The sequence below is a fragment of the Brassica napus genome, chromosome A6, assembly GCF_020379485.1.
Source record: "Brassica napus cultivar Da-Ae chromosome A6, Da-Ae, whole genome shotgun sequence".
Lineage (NCBI taxonomy): Eukaryota > Viridiplantae > Streptophyta > Magnoliopsida > Brassicales > Brassicaceae > Brassica > Brassica napus.
Genome location: NC_063439.1, coordinates 20390878 through 20405725, shown reverse-complemented (window position 1 = coordinate 20405725; position 14848 = coordinate 20390878). Strand labels below are relative to the sequence as shown.

General features: G+C 34.5%; 2 protein-coding genes and 1 long non-coding RNA gene across 3 annotated transcripts; 2 read left to right on the top strand and 1 right to left on the bottom strand.

Annotated features, from left to right (window-relative positions):
* LOC106351950 (transcription repressor OFP7-like) lies at positions 1–1290 on the top strand. The gene has a single exon (XM_013791658.3). It carries the CDS (start codon positions 205–207, stop codon positions 1114–1116), a length of 912 nt encoding a protein of 303 aa, XP_013647112.2. The 5' UTR covers positions 1–204; the 3' UTR covers positions 1117–1290.
* Positions 1291–5141: 3851 nt separating this feature from the next.
* On the bottom strand, positions 5142–7855 carry LOC106348195 (vicilin-like seed storage protein At2g18540). The gene is made up of 4 exons (XM_013787879.3): positions 7539–7855; positions 6991–7250; positions 6572–6907; positions 5142–6477 (listed from the first exon to the last, which is right to left on the bottom strand). Exons 1-4 carry the CDS (start codon positions 7807–7809, stop codon positions 5260–5262), a joined length of 2085 nt encoding a protein of 694 aa, XP_013643333.2. The 5' UTR covers positions 7810–7855; the 3' UTR covers positions 5142–5259.
* Positions 7856–13026: 5171 nt separating this feature from the next.
* LOC125575862 lies at positions 13027–14199 on the top strand. The gene is made up of 2 exons (XR_007314409.1): positions 13027–13553; positions 13689–14199. It is a non-coding gene; the product is annotated as an uncharacterized LOC125575862 (long non-coding RNA).
* The last annotated feature ends 649 nt before the right edge of the window (positions 14200–14848 follow it).

The following is a 14848-nucleotide window of genomic DNA, read 5'->3' as shown; positions in this document are numbered from 1 at the left end:
TATCTCTTATTTAAGAGATAATTACTAATTTTTCTTAGTCAAAATCTAAAAAAGCTAATAACCGTCTCTTAACTTAGCCTCGGTTAAAAGATAATGATGGTCTAAGAAACACAACACAAAAGTTCTCATTTAATTCTCCATACTTCTTTACTTCTCCACAATACAGACTAGACAAGAAAGCGGAAGAGAGATCGAGAAAAAAAAATGAAACGTTTCAAATTAAAGATATCAAGAATCCTCTCCTTCAAATCGTGCCGTTCAAAAGATTCCTCCGACCTCCCTTTCAATCCTGTCCCTTCACTCCCCCGTCGACCTCCTCCATCAGCTGATCCATCAACCACCGTCACAACCGTGCCACACCGTCGTCGTTCTTCTTTTAGACAACACGTGTTAACCACTTTCGGCTGCGGCTCAAGTCGGCGACGCTCTTCCACGGCACTGGATATTTCCCGGAGGAACTCAACGTCGGTTTCTCCGCCACAGACGCCGACGTTTCAGTGGGAAAGCGAAGGGAAATGGCACGTGATTGCTCAAGAAGATGAGAGTGAACCTCGTCCGAAAATCTACGACGGAGATGACCGTCGTCGGCGTTCAGTGAAGAAAGAGAGACACGCACGGCGGCGAGGGAGCACTTCCTCCGCGGACGAGGAGACGGAGAGAGAGAGTCTCTTGCCATCTTCTACAAACCTCTCGCCGGAAAGTTCCTCTTCCGGGTTGCCACGTGTCACTAGACTACGGAGAAACCCTCCCACGAGAAAAAGCGAGTCGTCTTCTTCTCCGCCACTGTCTCCGGCAAGATTGTCGTCGTTCGTGCAGAGATTAATCCCGTGTACGGCGGCGTCAGCGGTTGCTATGGAAGGAGTGGCGGTGGTGAAGAGATCGGAGGATCCGTACGAAGATTTCAAGGGGTCGATGATGGAGATGATAGTAGAGAAGAACATGTCTGAGATGGCTGAGCTTGAACAGCTTCTCAGCTGCTTCTTAACGCTAAACGCGAAACGCCACCACCGCGCGATTGTTAGAGCGTTTTCTGAGGTTTGGGTTGCTTTGTTCTCCGGTGGTAATGACGGCAGCAGGAGGTCCAGTGTTCAACTCTCCGATTATGATGAGTGTTAAAGAACAAGCAATAAATGTTTAAAATTCTCTGTTTATCTCTAACTTGATTATCTTTCTGTTTTTTCAATAATTAAATGGTCAATGTAAGTGGTAAACTGTGTGGTGGTGCAATGATTAAAACTGTAATCTTCATGCTTTGTGCCTATTTCAAATTAAATAGTCTGTCTTGTATGATTTAGATTCTAAATGCTTTGCTGCATAGATATCCATATTCGTCCACAGTATATATAAAATAAAAGGGTTTTTAGTAATTAAACCCCTCAACTAAAGATGAATCGTAAAAAAAACCCTCAACTACAAATTCTGTGAAATAAACCTTTAACTTTAATTCCGTTAACATATGTTACCCTCCGTCTAAAAAACCGTGACAGAGGGTGACATATGTTAATGGTTTATAAGTTGAGGGTTTATTTCACTGGATTTTTAGTTGAGGGTTTTTTTTACAATTCATCTTTAGTTGAAGGGTTTTATCACTAAAAGTCATTAAATATTATTAAATTATTTATTATCATTTATACATTGTTTTAGAATTTATAAGCCTTTAAAACTAATTTATAAATTTGAATACATTAATAAAATTAATTTATACATCTTAAATTAATAATTTTCAGCACTACTTACAACTTATTATAACTTTGAAATATTAAATTATTTGATATTTGGCAATAGTGATATAAAAAAATTTGTGTGTTTATATCGTCATTGTCAAATATGAAATAATTTATAGTTTCTAAGTTACATTAAGTCTTAAGTAGTGTCGAGATAATTCATCCATGAAGTCAATCTTTCTATTTAGAGTATGACGCATTTTTTTCTATTTTCATGATTTCTGTCATCCGGCTCATACTTCCCCTCCCCCTTCCAAAATAATGCATGATTATTTTTATTCTCATTGATTTCTGAATAACTACGTTATATTTTTATTTTCTTGATCAATAATATATTTGAAACATAAAGTAATACAATAAATCAAGAACAATATAGGAAAATAAGAAAGTATGAGCCGGATGACGAAAATCATGAAAATAAGAAAAAGTACGTCCTACTCCAAATATAAAAATTAACTTCATGGATGAATTATCTTCGACACTACTTAAGACTTAATATAACTTAGAAACTTTCAATTATTTGATATTTGACAATGACGATATAAGCATACAATTTTTTTTAATATCACTATTGCCAAATATCAAATAATTTAATATTTCAAAGTTATAATAAGTTGTAAATCATGTTGAAAATTATTAATTTAAAATGTATAAATTAATTTTATAATAGATTAATGTATTAAAAATATAAATTAGTTTTAAAGGCTTACAAATCAATCTAAAACAATGTATAAATGATAATAAATAACTTAAAAACCCTTTAATGACTTTTAGTGATAAAACCCCTCAACTATTTTTGAATCGTAAAAAAAACCCTCAACTAAATTTTTAACATTATAAACCTTCAACTTATAAACTGTTAACATATGTCACCCTCCGTCACGGTTTTTTAGACGGAGGGTAACATATGTTAACGGAATTAAAATTGAGGGTTTATTTCACAGAATTTTTAGTTGAGGGTTTTTTTTACGATTTATCTTTAGTTGAGGGGTTTAATTACTAAAAACCCAAAATAAAACTACAAATGTTTGATTCTGTTTATAAAAGAAGAGTTCAAGCAACCAGTGAACTGTAGGTTTCACATTTTCAGCATACAACAACACTTGAGAAAAAGAACAGATGTTCACTTTTTCTTTCACACGTTCAACAAGTAGACGACTCGTGGACTGTCGATGTGGACCATTTTGACTCAGCAAACGAAGTGACAAATGATTGAAATCAAAAGAGACCAAAGTTTAATTAAAACTGAATATTGGCCTTCTCAGACACAATACAGACGTGTGAGTGTGTGTCTTTCTCTCTCTCTCTCTCTCTTTATCTTCACTGTTTCTAGGGTTTGCCACTCTGAAGCTGAATCAATCAATGGTCAGAGACAGAGAAACTACTGGAGTTTGGGCAAGAAAAAGAGTAGAGAGAATGGGTCCATAACTTGAACAGCAAGCGACCTCTATTCAATCACTCCTGTCCTTTTTACTTTAGTGTAAAAAGCAACCTCGAGGGTGAGAAAACAGAAGTAAATAATTGAGATAAATTTGGTAAAAATCAAAGCACACGGCATCAGAGACTGCAACAAAAATGAACACTAAAGACCAGACATGCTCTCTTTCTCATGTTGTTTTCTCTCTCTTCTAGCTTTTGTTTTGGATAAGGAAAGGTTTATTAGATTAATGTAAAAGCGAAGTGAGAAAAAAAAAAGCTGTTCAAAAAAAAGTGAGAAAAATCCTTGCGATTACAAATGGTCCAACACTCGGCCTTGCTGTGGGTGGTGGTGGCATAGACATGTGATGATGATGGTGCATAGGTTGTTGTGGCGGTGGTGGTCCACCTTGTTGCATGTGTTGCGGCGCCCATCCATGTTGGTGAATTCCCATGGCTTGAGGTGGTGGTGGCCTTGGACCACCGAAGCTTTGTGGGTGAAGAAGAAACTGGGAGGTGGTGGCGGCGGCATTCAGGACGGAATTGCATGGGCGGTGGAACCGCTAAGCCTGTTGTTGTTGATGCCGCTGAGGTTGCCAAGATGGTGGCTAAGTTTGGTAGACTTGTGGAGGTGGTAGTGGCGGTGTTGGACGTGGGACTGGGATCGGAACTGGTTGCATACCGCCATTGGCAAACGGACGCGGTATACTCTTGAGAACATTAGGATGCGTTGGCGGGCCGCTTACGAATAGGATCTGCTTTTCTGTGCGCTTGGATTTGTGGGAGCCAAAAGCCACTCTGCATTCACAAAAGTAATGTGTTGTTAGCCCTGTTCGGCAAGGAGTCGCGAAAATATAACAAATGGAAAATATAGTATTAACGCAGCGACTACTTTTATGGGTGTTGCCGGTGTTGATCTGATCCCTAAAAAAACATCTTCAACTGAATTGGTTGTTACGATTATTTTTACGGTCACTGCCTTTAAATTTTAAATTTCCGGTGTTGTTGACTTGCTCTCTACATACTATGAGAAAAAGTAACCTATAATTTTGGACGCTGGCCGCTAACGCTGTGATCCTTAAAAGAACAGTACTTGTTGTTGTTGTGCCACTAATAAAGAGAAAGATTCATAAGAAATGCTCTTGAATCTACAAGTTAACATCTTAACAAACTCTAGACACCACAAGTTCACCAAAACTATTTTCTCTGTGCATTCAAGCAACTGCCCTGAAGATAGGATATTTGCTTAATGAGCAGCTTTGGGGCTTACTGATGGTATAGATAGATTTTGCTGGTTTTCTATAAGAAATGCTCTTGAATCTACAAGTTATCATCTTAACAAACTCTAGTAGACACCATTAAAAAAAAGACTAGGGCTGTTATCTTTTGTTTTTTGTTCTGTTTGTTCTTGTTCTGGCTGATTACTAGAGGAATAAATGAAGGTAATGTTCTTTGCCTGCAGTTTCTCACGACGAGTTTGGAAAGATTTAGCTCAGAACTTGATGCATGTGAGCTATACTCACCACTGGGACCAAATAATACAACTATTGCAGGACAAAAACAGAGACGCGACTGACCTTTTTCTACTGAGATATGTGTTCCAAGCTACTCTATATGCAATATGGAGAGAACGAAACCTGCGTAAACATGGGGAGAATCCAAGGACCCCTGACCAACTAATTCAAATGGTGGACAAGATTGTTCGTAACAGACTCTCCTCCATCCGTGACAAGGCTCACTCAGGAGGTTTAACCAAATGGTTTGCCACTAGATAACCATTCAAAGCTCAGCTTTTGATTAGATTTTATTAAAAACTTCAGCTCCAATGTAACACAAAATGTAAAATAGTTTTTTTGCTTAAATTAATTTAACATTCTTAAAAAAAAAAAAAAAAAAAAAAAGACACATCCGAGAATGATGCTTCTTATTTTGGGAACCGTATGTAATCATAATATAATGAAATATAGTTTGCGATAATAATTTGAGTATTACAAGATTGGATCAGACAAACCATTATTTTATATTATTTCTCAGCCTCGATTTACAAAAATCTGAAGCATACCAAAAAAAACAGTAAGGGTATGAAAACTAGAATTTCGGCCTTTACTTGTATCACACATCAGTGGTGGATAGGTGGTTGTGGGCCTTGAGGCGGTGGCCTCTTCTTATGTTCTGCTTCTTCTTCTCGCTTTCTTCGTTCCTCCTCTGCTCTTTTAGCAGCTTCTTCTTCTCTCTTTCTCTCCTCTTCTCTTCTCATAGCTTCCTCTTCACGTCTCTTTCTTTCTTCTTCTTCTTCACGTTTCTTTCTCTCCACATCTTCTCTCTCCTTCCTCTGCCTCTCTTCCTCTCGTCTCTTAGCCATCTCTTCTTCCTTTTCCCTTTCTTCTTCTCTCCTCCTAGCCGCTTCCTTTTCTTCCTCCCGTTTCTTGGCTTCCTCTTCCTCTCTCTCCCTTGCTTCTTCTCTCTTTCTTGCTTCCTCTTCTGCTCTTCTTTTACGCTCAGCTTCTTCTTCCTCACGCTTCCTCCTTTCTTCTTCCCGTTTCTTGGCTTCCTCTTCCTCTCTCTCCCTTGCTTCTTCTCTCTTTCTTGCCTCTTCTTCTTCTTTCTCACGTTTCCTCCTCTCTTCTTCTCGTTTCTTAGCAGCCTCCTCCTCCCTCTTTCTTTCTTCTTCTCTCTTTCTCGCCTCCTCTTCTTCTTTTCTTTTTCTTTCAGCTTCTTCTTCCTCACGCCTCTTAGCAGCCTCTTCCTCTCTCTCCCTTTCTTTTTCTCTCTTTCTTGCCTCTTCTTCTGCTTTCTTCTTTCGCTCAGCTTCTTCTTCCTCACGTCTCCTCCTCTCCTCTTCTTGTCTCTTAGCTTCCTCTTCTTCTCTCTTTCTCCGCTCAATTTCTTCCTCCTCACGTCTTCTCCTCTCTTCAATCTCTCTCATAAGCCTAGAAAGCTCCACCTCGGCACAAGACACACACTCCAACAACAAACCGTCTTTCTGAGCTCCCAACAACCTCTCAACAGTCGCATATCTCATGTTGAAAGACGTGGCAAGTACGTCCCGGTTGAATATCTTCAGAACCGAGTTCTGCCCTACTAGGAACTGAGGGTGGTTCGTCTTAGCCGAAGTGCTAAATCCCATAAACATGAAAGAACTGTTTACGAAAGACAACTGAGCCATAGGATAAAACTGCGGCACAACAAAAACATCCCCATCCTCAACCATGAACCTCTCACTCTCGTTCTTGCTTTGATACGAGGGGTGGTTAACAACCCGAATCATCCCTTCTCCTTGTAACACAATCGATATCTCACAAGCATTAGGGTTCCAGTGAGGCCCCATCATTGACCCCTAGAGATTAGATACAAAAGTGTTGAGTCACATCTAAACAAGAAATCAAGAACCAAGGCATTGTGGTATTATTACTTAGTTTTAGTGACCTAACCTTCGTTAAATTAACCATATAAACTCCAAAACTTGAACCCTTTAAAGCATCCATATCCTTCTCGTCAACTACTATGCTCTGGCCATTGTCATTCTCAAAGTCTGGATCAGATTCAAAAACATTGTAAGCACTGGACTTCTTCTTCTTCTTCTTCTTATTAACAACCGGTTTCATCTCCAAATGATCAGTCACGTCTTCAACTCTGACAAAGAGTTTGGCTAGCCGTGATCCCCACGTCTCCTCCTCCGACCCTTGTGTTCTGTTTTTTGGCATAGCATGTGTGATCAACGGAGGCTTCACAGCATCTCTTAGCCTTCCAAAAACGTCCTTAGGAACCTTTCATTGTAAGAAACCACACACAACGTAAACAATACTAAACGTAGAAACTCATTTCGCGAGTAGAAACACAAGCCACATACCGCAAAAGCTGACCGGAGAGTTTTCTCATCAAATCCCCATAACAAGTCTCTAATACTCGAGTACGCTCCTAGACATTGATCAGATAAACACTTCCCGACATCGAAGATTGCGTAAACTCTAAGCTTCTCTGGAACTTCATCTCTCTCCAAGTTGCAATGTAGGTAGAAAACTGTACCGTAACGCAGCCTAAAAACATCTCCTCGTTTTAGTTCCAGCGTCCTCTCTTTCTCCTCGTCGACCCAATTCAAAATCCCACTCCCTATACAATCAAAATTACAACATTACCTAAGTAAATAAACCTTAACCATGCTAAGAAAAAAAAATGTATAGTTCCAATTTTTGATGTCAATAGTAAAAATATAAATAAACGTTCAGTTTAATTAAGTTCTCTTTATCTAACTAACTTAAATAAAAGTATGTTAAATAGGAATATACATTTTAAATTTGTTAAATAAACCGAATATTCACATATTTATAGCTCCGGTTTAGAGAAATTTGGTACGATCCAAGTATCCAACCGTATCAAGATATGGGTTCTCTAAAGTACCAGTGTGGACAAAGAAAACCATGTCGGAATGGAGAAGAAGAGGAAGCAGGAGTGCGTTTGGCTCCAATGTTATGAACTGGATAGTGTATTCTTCTCCGATATGGACTGCTGATATCTCTCCAAACTCTGTAGCAACGAGCTGCGTCCGTTGATGCCTTTTGACCAGAAGTGGTGACTGAGAGCTCGGGACGCCGTCGTTTTGGTCGGAAAACGAGTTGGTGCAGAGGAACAAGGTAAGGAGACATAGTGGAATAATCGTAAACCTCGACATCCTTTGATAGAATTGAAAAGACTCTTGAGTTGCGGTATATATCTCTTCACCGGTAACGTACTGTTGGTGTTAGCATAAGGGATTTGTGGAAAGGTGGGGCCAGATATTGAACACGTGTCGTTATAAGCGAACACGTGTATAGTAACATCGACACGTGTTCTGGTGATTCGAATAAATGAATATGTTCGATGAAATACTGAAGTGTCTTGACATATCAGGAGGATGACTATCGGCAGTCTGACTATCGGGTAGTGTGATCACATGAAAAAATATTGATCGCGTATTCGGATGACAATTGGGTATGATGACTATGGACTAACCAAGTTAAAAGTCTTGATATGATTATGTCCAAAATCGAAATAGTTTAAATGGACGGAAATATATCTAACCCAAACCTATGTAGGATAAATTATTTAGACATGAACGTCTAATAAACCTATAAATCCAAAAACTTTTTGATTAAAAAAATAAAAAAATAGAAACAAAATAACTGGTGACTTTTATAAGAATATTATAAATAAATAGAAAAAAAAATGCAGAGAAATAAAATTATGGTAATGAAAAGAAAAAATATTCATTATCAATTTTAGTTAGAAACAAATTTGTTCTATATTACTATAGAATAAAAGAATGAGAAAAAATAAGAAGGAAAAATTATTCCTTATAAATGGTAAAAAAAATTAGGAATGCATAATTTCTTTTTATTCTTTGATCACCAATTAGACCCAAAATCACATTTTCTTACCAAAATCACAAAATCACATTTTTCGCCAAAACCACGAGATTACATTTTTTCGCAAAACCACAAATCACGTTTTCTCGTCAAAACTGTAAAATCACGTTTTCCACAAAAATCATAAGATCACATTTTCACACCAAAACTATAAAATCATGTTTTCCGGTATAACGGTAAGATCATCTTTTCACGCCGAAAATGCAAAATAAAGTTTTTATGCTAAAACCATAAACCACATTTTTACGTCCGAAAATCACGTTTTCCGCCAAAACCATATAAAATCACGTAATCCTGTCAAAATTACAATATTAATTGGTGTAGTTGATTGGTGTTCACAACCATTATTGATCATATATACATATATTAAAAATAGCATATAAAAATTATATTTTATATAAGTTTATAATAATTTTATTACACTAGTTAATAGAATTTTAAAAAGTAAATAAGTTTTTATTTTTGTAATAAAATACTAATATTTTATACTATTTTAAATTTTTATTTTATTTTTATTTTATTTTGTTCTATAGATCGAATCGGATGTCCGGTTAAAAATATATAAAAAGTTTGGATATTCGGTAGACCGAATAGCTATGGATCAGATCGAATCGGATAAGTGATTATTTAGAAAAACCGTATTGAATCACAAATACCTCCAAACCCGGACATTCGATATGTGCCTATCCTTAGTATTAGGTCATCTCCAATCCAACTTCAAAACACTATTTTAGTGTGATATTAACACTATTATAGTATTATGGGTTGGAGATAGACTTGTAAGAGTTTTCTTATATATATATATATATATATATATATATATATATATATATAATTACAGAAATTTTAAAATTAAGATATATATTTTTTAACAAAATAGATTATAACGCTCCTGCCATAAGATAAGCCATTTCCCTCAGCATCATCCATATATGGCTCTCAAGTGCTCGATAGAGCTATCTCTTCACGGAGACGCCGATGGATCTTTTGAGAGTGCTTTCAGACATTAATTTCCTTGTATTTGCTTCGTCTTTTCCGTTTTACTTTTGTTGTATTGCATTTGTATCAAGAAACTATAAGGAATAGCCCCGCGGACTAAACTATAAGGAATATGCCCGCGGACTAAACTGCAAAAGCAAGTTTACTCTCTTGTATTGAATTTGGGCCTTAGCCCAGTCCCTTTCTTTTATTAAAAATGTTGTTTAAAAAAATGATTATAAGGCATATATTTGGAAAACGGCCATTTCATACCCAATATATTGAGATATGTTCAATTCATATCTGACTTATGTGACCATGCAAAAACATATGCGTACTTTCAAAAAAATTTCAAATAACATACCTATTGTTTATCGTTTTGGCGAAATCATACACCAGTCGCCACATAAGTTGTCATGTCATCTAATTTTTCTAACATAGATGCAAAGTCAGAAAATTTTGCTGACGAGAATGCCACATGTACAAGTTTTTTTTTGAAAAAAACAAAATATTTGTTTCATAAAAATAACTTTTTAAAAATATAATATTTTATTATGTAGTAATATTAACAAAACATAACTAAATCATAAAAAATTAATCTTATATAAGAGATATATTCATAAAAGTTATATAATAAATTTACATCATAAATTTTTAAATGTAGCGTCTGCGTATCCATTGGAATTCAGGTCGGGTTTTTCAGATTTCGGTTCTATTTTGTAACTCATCCTCAGACCCATACTTGAATTTATGTAAGTATGTATCAAATATGTTTTGTAACATCCTACAAGACCCATTCGAGTATTTTTACATTTGGGACCAGGTACGGATCGGGTTTTTTGGTTCGGGTTTGGTTCAGATGTTAGGTCACGGATTTTATGCCCAACCCTAAACACAACCATGACTAACTGATAACTCTTATAAAGACGGTATTGTGATAAAACCAAAATATTTAAGAATGTATGTGTTATATAAGACTAAAATTTTATGATTTAATTAATTTTTGTTACTATTCCTTAATAATAAAATTTATAATTTCTAAAAAAATATTTATCAAAAACGACTATTTTGTTTCTTTCTTTAAAAAACTTGTAAATGTGGTATCATCGTCAGGAAAATTAGCTGATTTAGCATCCACATCACAAAAATTAGATAATGTGGCAGCTGATGTGGCATATGGTGTATAATTTTGTCAAAAAGATAAACAATATGTATGTTATTTGAAATTTTCGAAAGTACGGGTATGTTTAAATTGTTTGTTAAACTTAAATCTGCTATTACACTTTCAAATTGTCGTCCATATGTTTAAACTTAGATTGTCATGGATATATTTAAATAAGTGTCGTGCATATATTTGAACTTAAATTTATTTTATAATAACCTCAAAATCAACTATGCAGAGATATTAATTTGATTGTAGATCTCTATATCATTGATGTACATTTTATTTTCTAAAAAAATATTGAAAAATATTCTGAATTATAAAACCACAACAAAACCATATTTAGACTTCAAAAAAGAAAAACAAATACAGAGCTAAACTAATATTTAAATTTTAAGCTAATAAAAATTTATACTAAATATTTACTTTAATTATTTCAACTATTTTTTTAAATAACATCATGTTCGTAGAGCGGACCGATCCTAGTTATCTATAAATAACAATTTTATTTATGGATATCCCTTATATACTAAAGCACAAGTCACCTTGCCAATAAAATTATTACACATGGAATATATTTAAAAATTTAAAGAAAAATGCAACAAAAAGAAAAGAAAAACGTAAATGCTTAAAAGAAAAAAAAACAGTTTTCTTTAGTAACTGATTTCTATTTATTTATTTTCTATGTAAAATAAAAATGCAACTATTTCTCACACTACCACTACACCCATGATCCCACTATCTTTGAAAATATATTTTTTTCTCAAGATAAAATTTACTTATGATGCTCTGTGTCTAAATTCATTTCTTCTTGCAATAAGAAATTGTAAATTTTAAAAATCTCTGCAACAGCTCCGCTTATTCTCTTTCAACTTCTAACCAGATAAATTTTCAACTTCTATTGACTGTATCCACATCACCACAATTCTAGAACCATACCGAAATAGTTATGGTCAAACGATGGCACAATAATAGTGTTCCAAAGATCAATGAAATGAGAAAGAAGAATACAAATATGCTGAGGATTGATAGGGGGTACTTCAAAATTGGAAGATGAAGGTTAAAGTCCAGGTTAGTGAAACTAAAAATGACTATAATCTCCATGCTCAGAATTTTTTTTTTTCATGAACATAGTTCTCTTCCAACCTCTTTATAACCTTTTCTTCTTTTCTTTTCTTTTGCTATTCAAGATTCTCAGCATAATAATAAAAAAGATTCGCAGTATATTTGTTCCCGAGATAACAAATGGAGTTTAAGAAACTCAGGTGATAGAAAATACGAGAAAGATTCCGGTCTGCTTTCTAAATCTACAAAATTATGACATATTAATTGTGTTTTATGTAAGAGATGATTTCCTTTTATTTAAACTTTCATATGTAATGATTTTGTTGTGGTTTAGGAAGAGATTAATATGTAACGTTCATGTGTCCGTTGATAAGGGATATATTAACAACAAGCTTTTAATTTTCTTTTAAAATTTACCAATAAATATAATCTTCGAAATAACTTCATTTTCATTGTAAATCGTATAAACTTTAAAATAATATCTTCCCATGGTAAATCATGAAACAATGCATGTGCCCATGCATAGCCAGGGGCGGACCTAGAAATTTAGTAAGCCTGTGGCATATAAATATTTTAATAATAATAAAAAAAAAAATTATAATATATTAATTAATTAAATGTAAGATAAGTAACTTAAAAATTAAAATCAAACAGAAATAGTTTATAACAATTAAAAACATAAAACTATAATATAATAAAAATAATGCAAAAATCTCATAAAGTAATTCTTCGATCTTTTATATTCTGAAATCTTTTGATCACTATGTAAAATATTTTTTCGTGGTACCTGATCAAAATCTGTTAATATTCAAAAAGATAATAAACAATACGAACAAATAACTAACCTAAAAATCAAATATATAGCAAAGTGTTATAGATGATATGTATGCTTACTATAAAAGATACAAAAAAAAACTCTTATCAGGATGAAACGATTTTGAAAAAAAAAAAAAAATTTTAAAAGAGGTCACCTAAATGATTAGAATTTTAAAATAGTTAGACAAATTTAATAATTGAGTTACTTTATTAAAAGTGGGCTACGTATTTGCTAACTGGGCTGTAACATTTTTATTTTATTTTAGTTGGGCTAGTGCAGTTTTATTTTAATTTGTTCAGTGAGGCATTTTAATATTTTCTCTAATTTAAACTACATATATTTTTTTTACTTGGTTACTAAAGGAAAAAAAAAAAGAGCATCGGACCCGTGCCACACCCTCCATAGTGGTGGGTCCGCCACTATGTAGAATGGTTAGTCATAAATAGCGTTTGTGGTTATGTTGTAGAATGGCAACCACACATAGCGACGTTTGAAAATAGTCACAAGTTCAAAGTTAAAAAATTATTTTGTAGTTATTTGTATCTACAAGTCAAATCGTCGGGAAAACGAGTTAATAGCCACAATTTTTTTGGCTAATTATTTTTTTTTCTGGTAGTGATAGCTCATCTTAGACAATGTTAGAAACACATTACACTTTTTTAATTCAAAAAGGCTATACGGATCCTACCCACCTTATGTCAGAAAAAGAAGTGGATGAACATGATGTGAAATATGGAATGCTGATGCATTGACTAAGTTGAGGTGATCCATAAGTGTACAATCTAACCACTAGAGAAATAGCTACCTTGTTAGGTTGGTGAGTTAATTTTTTTTTTTAATTTGTAATATGTTTTCTTCTGCTTTCTTCTTTTCTCATGCTTTTACTAGTGTTTTTTCTCTGGATCTTAGCAAATGTGGTGGCAAATCTAACTCTTTTTCGGTATGTATGTTTCGGTTTGAAGTTCTCCAGTGGTGGTTGCTCTTCTATGGTATTTGATCTATAAGAACCATTTTGGTTTCTCTCTTCCTCAAGGCTTTTTTTTTCCCCAATTGTTTTCTCAATCCTTCGTAGTAGTTGTTGTGTATTCTCACAGGTATTTTTTTTCTGCTAACTATTTTCACAGGTATTAATGAGGTAATTCACTCATCTGTCGGTGCAGAAATGGTGGTGGAGCTTTTTGGGGTGGAGTTTGCTAGTTCCACTGGTTATGTCTAGTATAACTCCGTTTTGGAGGACAGCGAGGGTACTTAAAGGGAGAAATGCTGGTGGCTGTTCTTAGAACTAAGATTTCAAAACCGATCAGCTCTGTTTCTCCTTTTTATGCCGTCATGCTTTTTAAAATGTCCATTCTCTCGTAGTGCTTCAGCTAAGGTGCTTTCATGTTTCTCTCGTATACCTTCACTAAGCTAGGGTTGGCTCAGTCACCAGTCGGTTTTCTCCATTGTTGTGGTGGCATCTTGATGTAGATAAATATTTGGGATATTTCCAAATATTTGTTATTTAGTTTATTAATTATTTAGATAATTATTTTTATTATTTTCGGGTTTTATGGTGTTTTTATATATAGCCGTCTAGGCTTAAGTTTGTATTCAGTTTATGATTTGATTGATTATTAATAAAATTCTCTTTTGTTCCTTGTTTTCGGTAGATCATTGGTGATCTCAACGAATTTAAGAAGACATTGATCTTAGGCATTCTTAGACTAAATAAGATCTTTGTGATTATCCTAGTTTTTCGGGTATTTTCAGAATCAACGGATCTCTAGTTCTATCTTATAAGGCTTCCGCTAAATCAGTCTAGTAACTTGGCTCTGATACCAAATGACGGAGCGAAAGTACCGTCTAGTAACCGATAATGCAAAGATATCGTTGAATTCTGAGAATGCCCGCTATCTAAGCCTTCTTAAAGCCGTTGAATTCTTATAGAATGCCCGGAAGTAAGGATTCAAGAGTTTGTTAACACCAAAGCTCTAGTTTATTAATCAATAATTCAAAAGTTGTTCCTTGTTTTCGGTAGATCATTGGTGATCTCAACGAATTTAAGAAGACATTGATCTTAGGCATTCTTAGACTAAATAAGATCTTTGTGATTATCCTAGTTTTCCGGGTATTCTCAGAATCAACGAATCTCTAGTTCTATCTTATAAGGCTTCCGCTACATCAGTTGGTATCAGAGCTAGTGTTTTGGTTTATTAATCAAAACTCGTTTCTGGAATCATGTCGAATTTGTTCGTGGAAAGTGAAGAAATAGTCTACAAAGTAATTGTTGGAGATCCAATTTTTG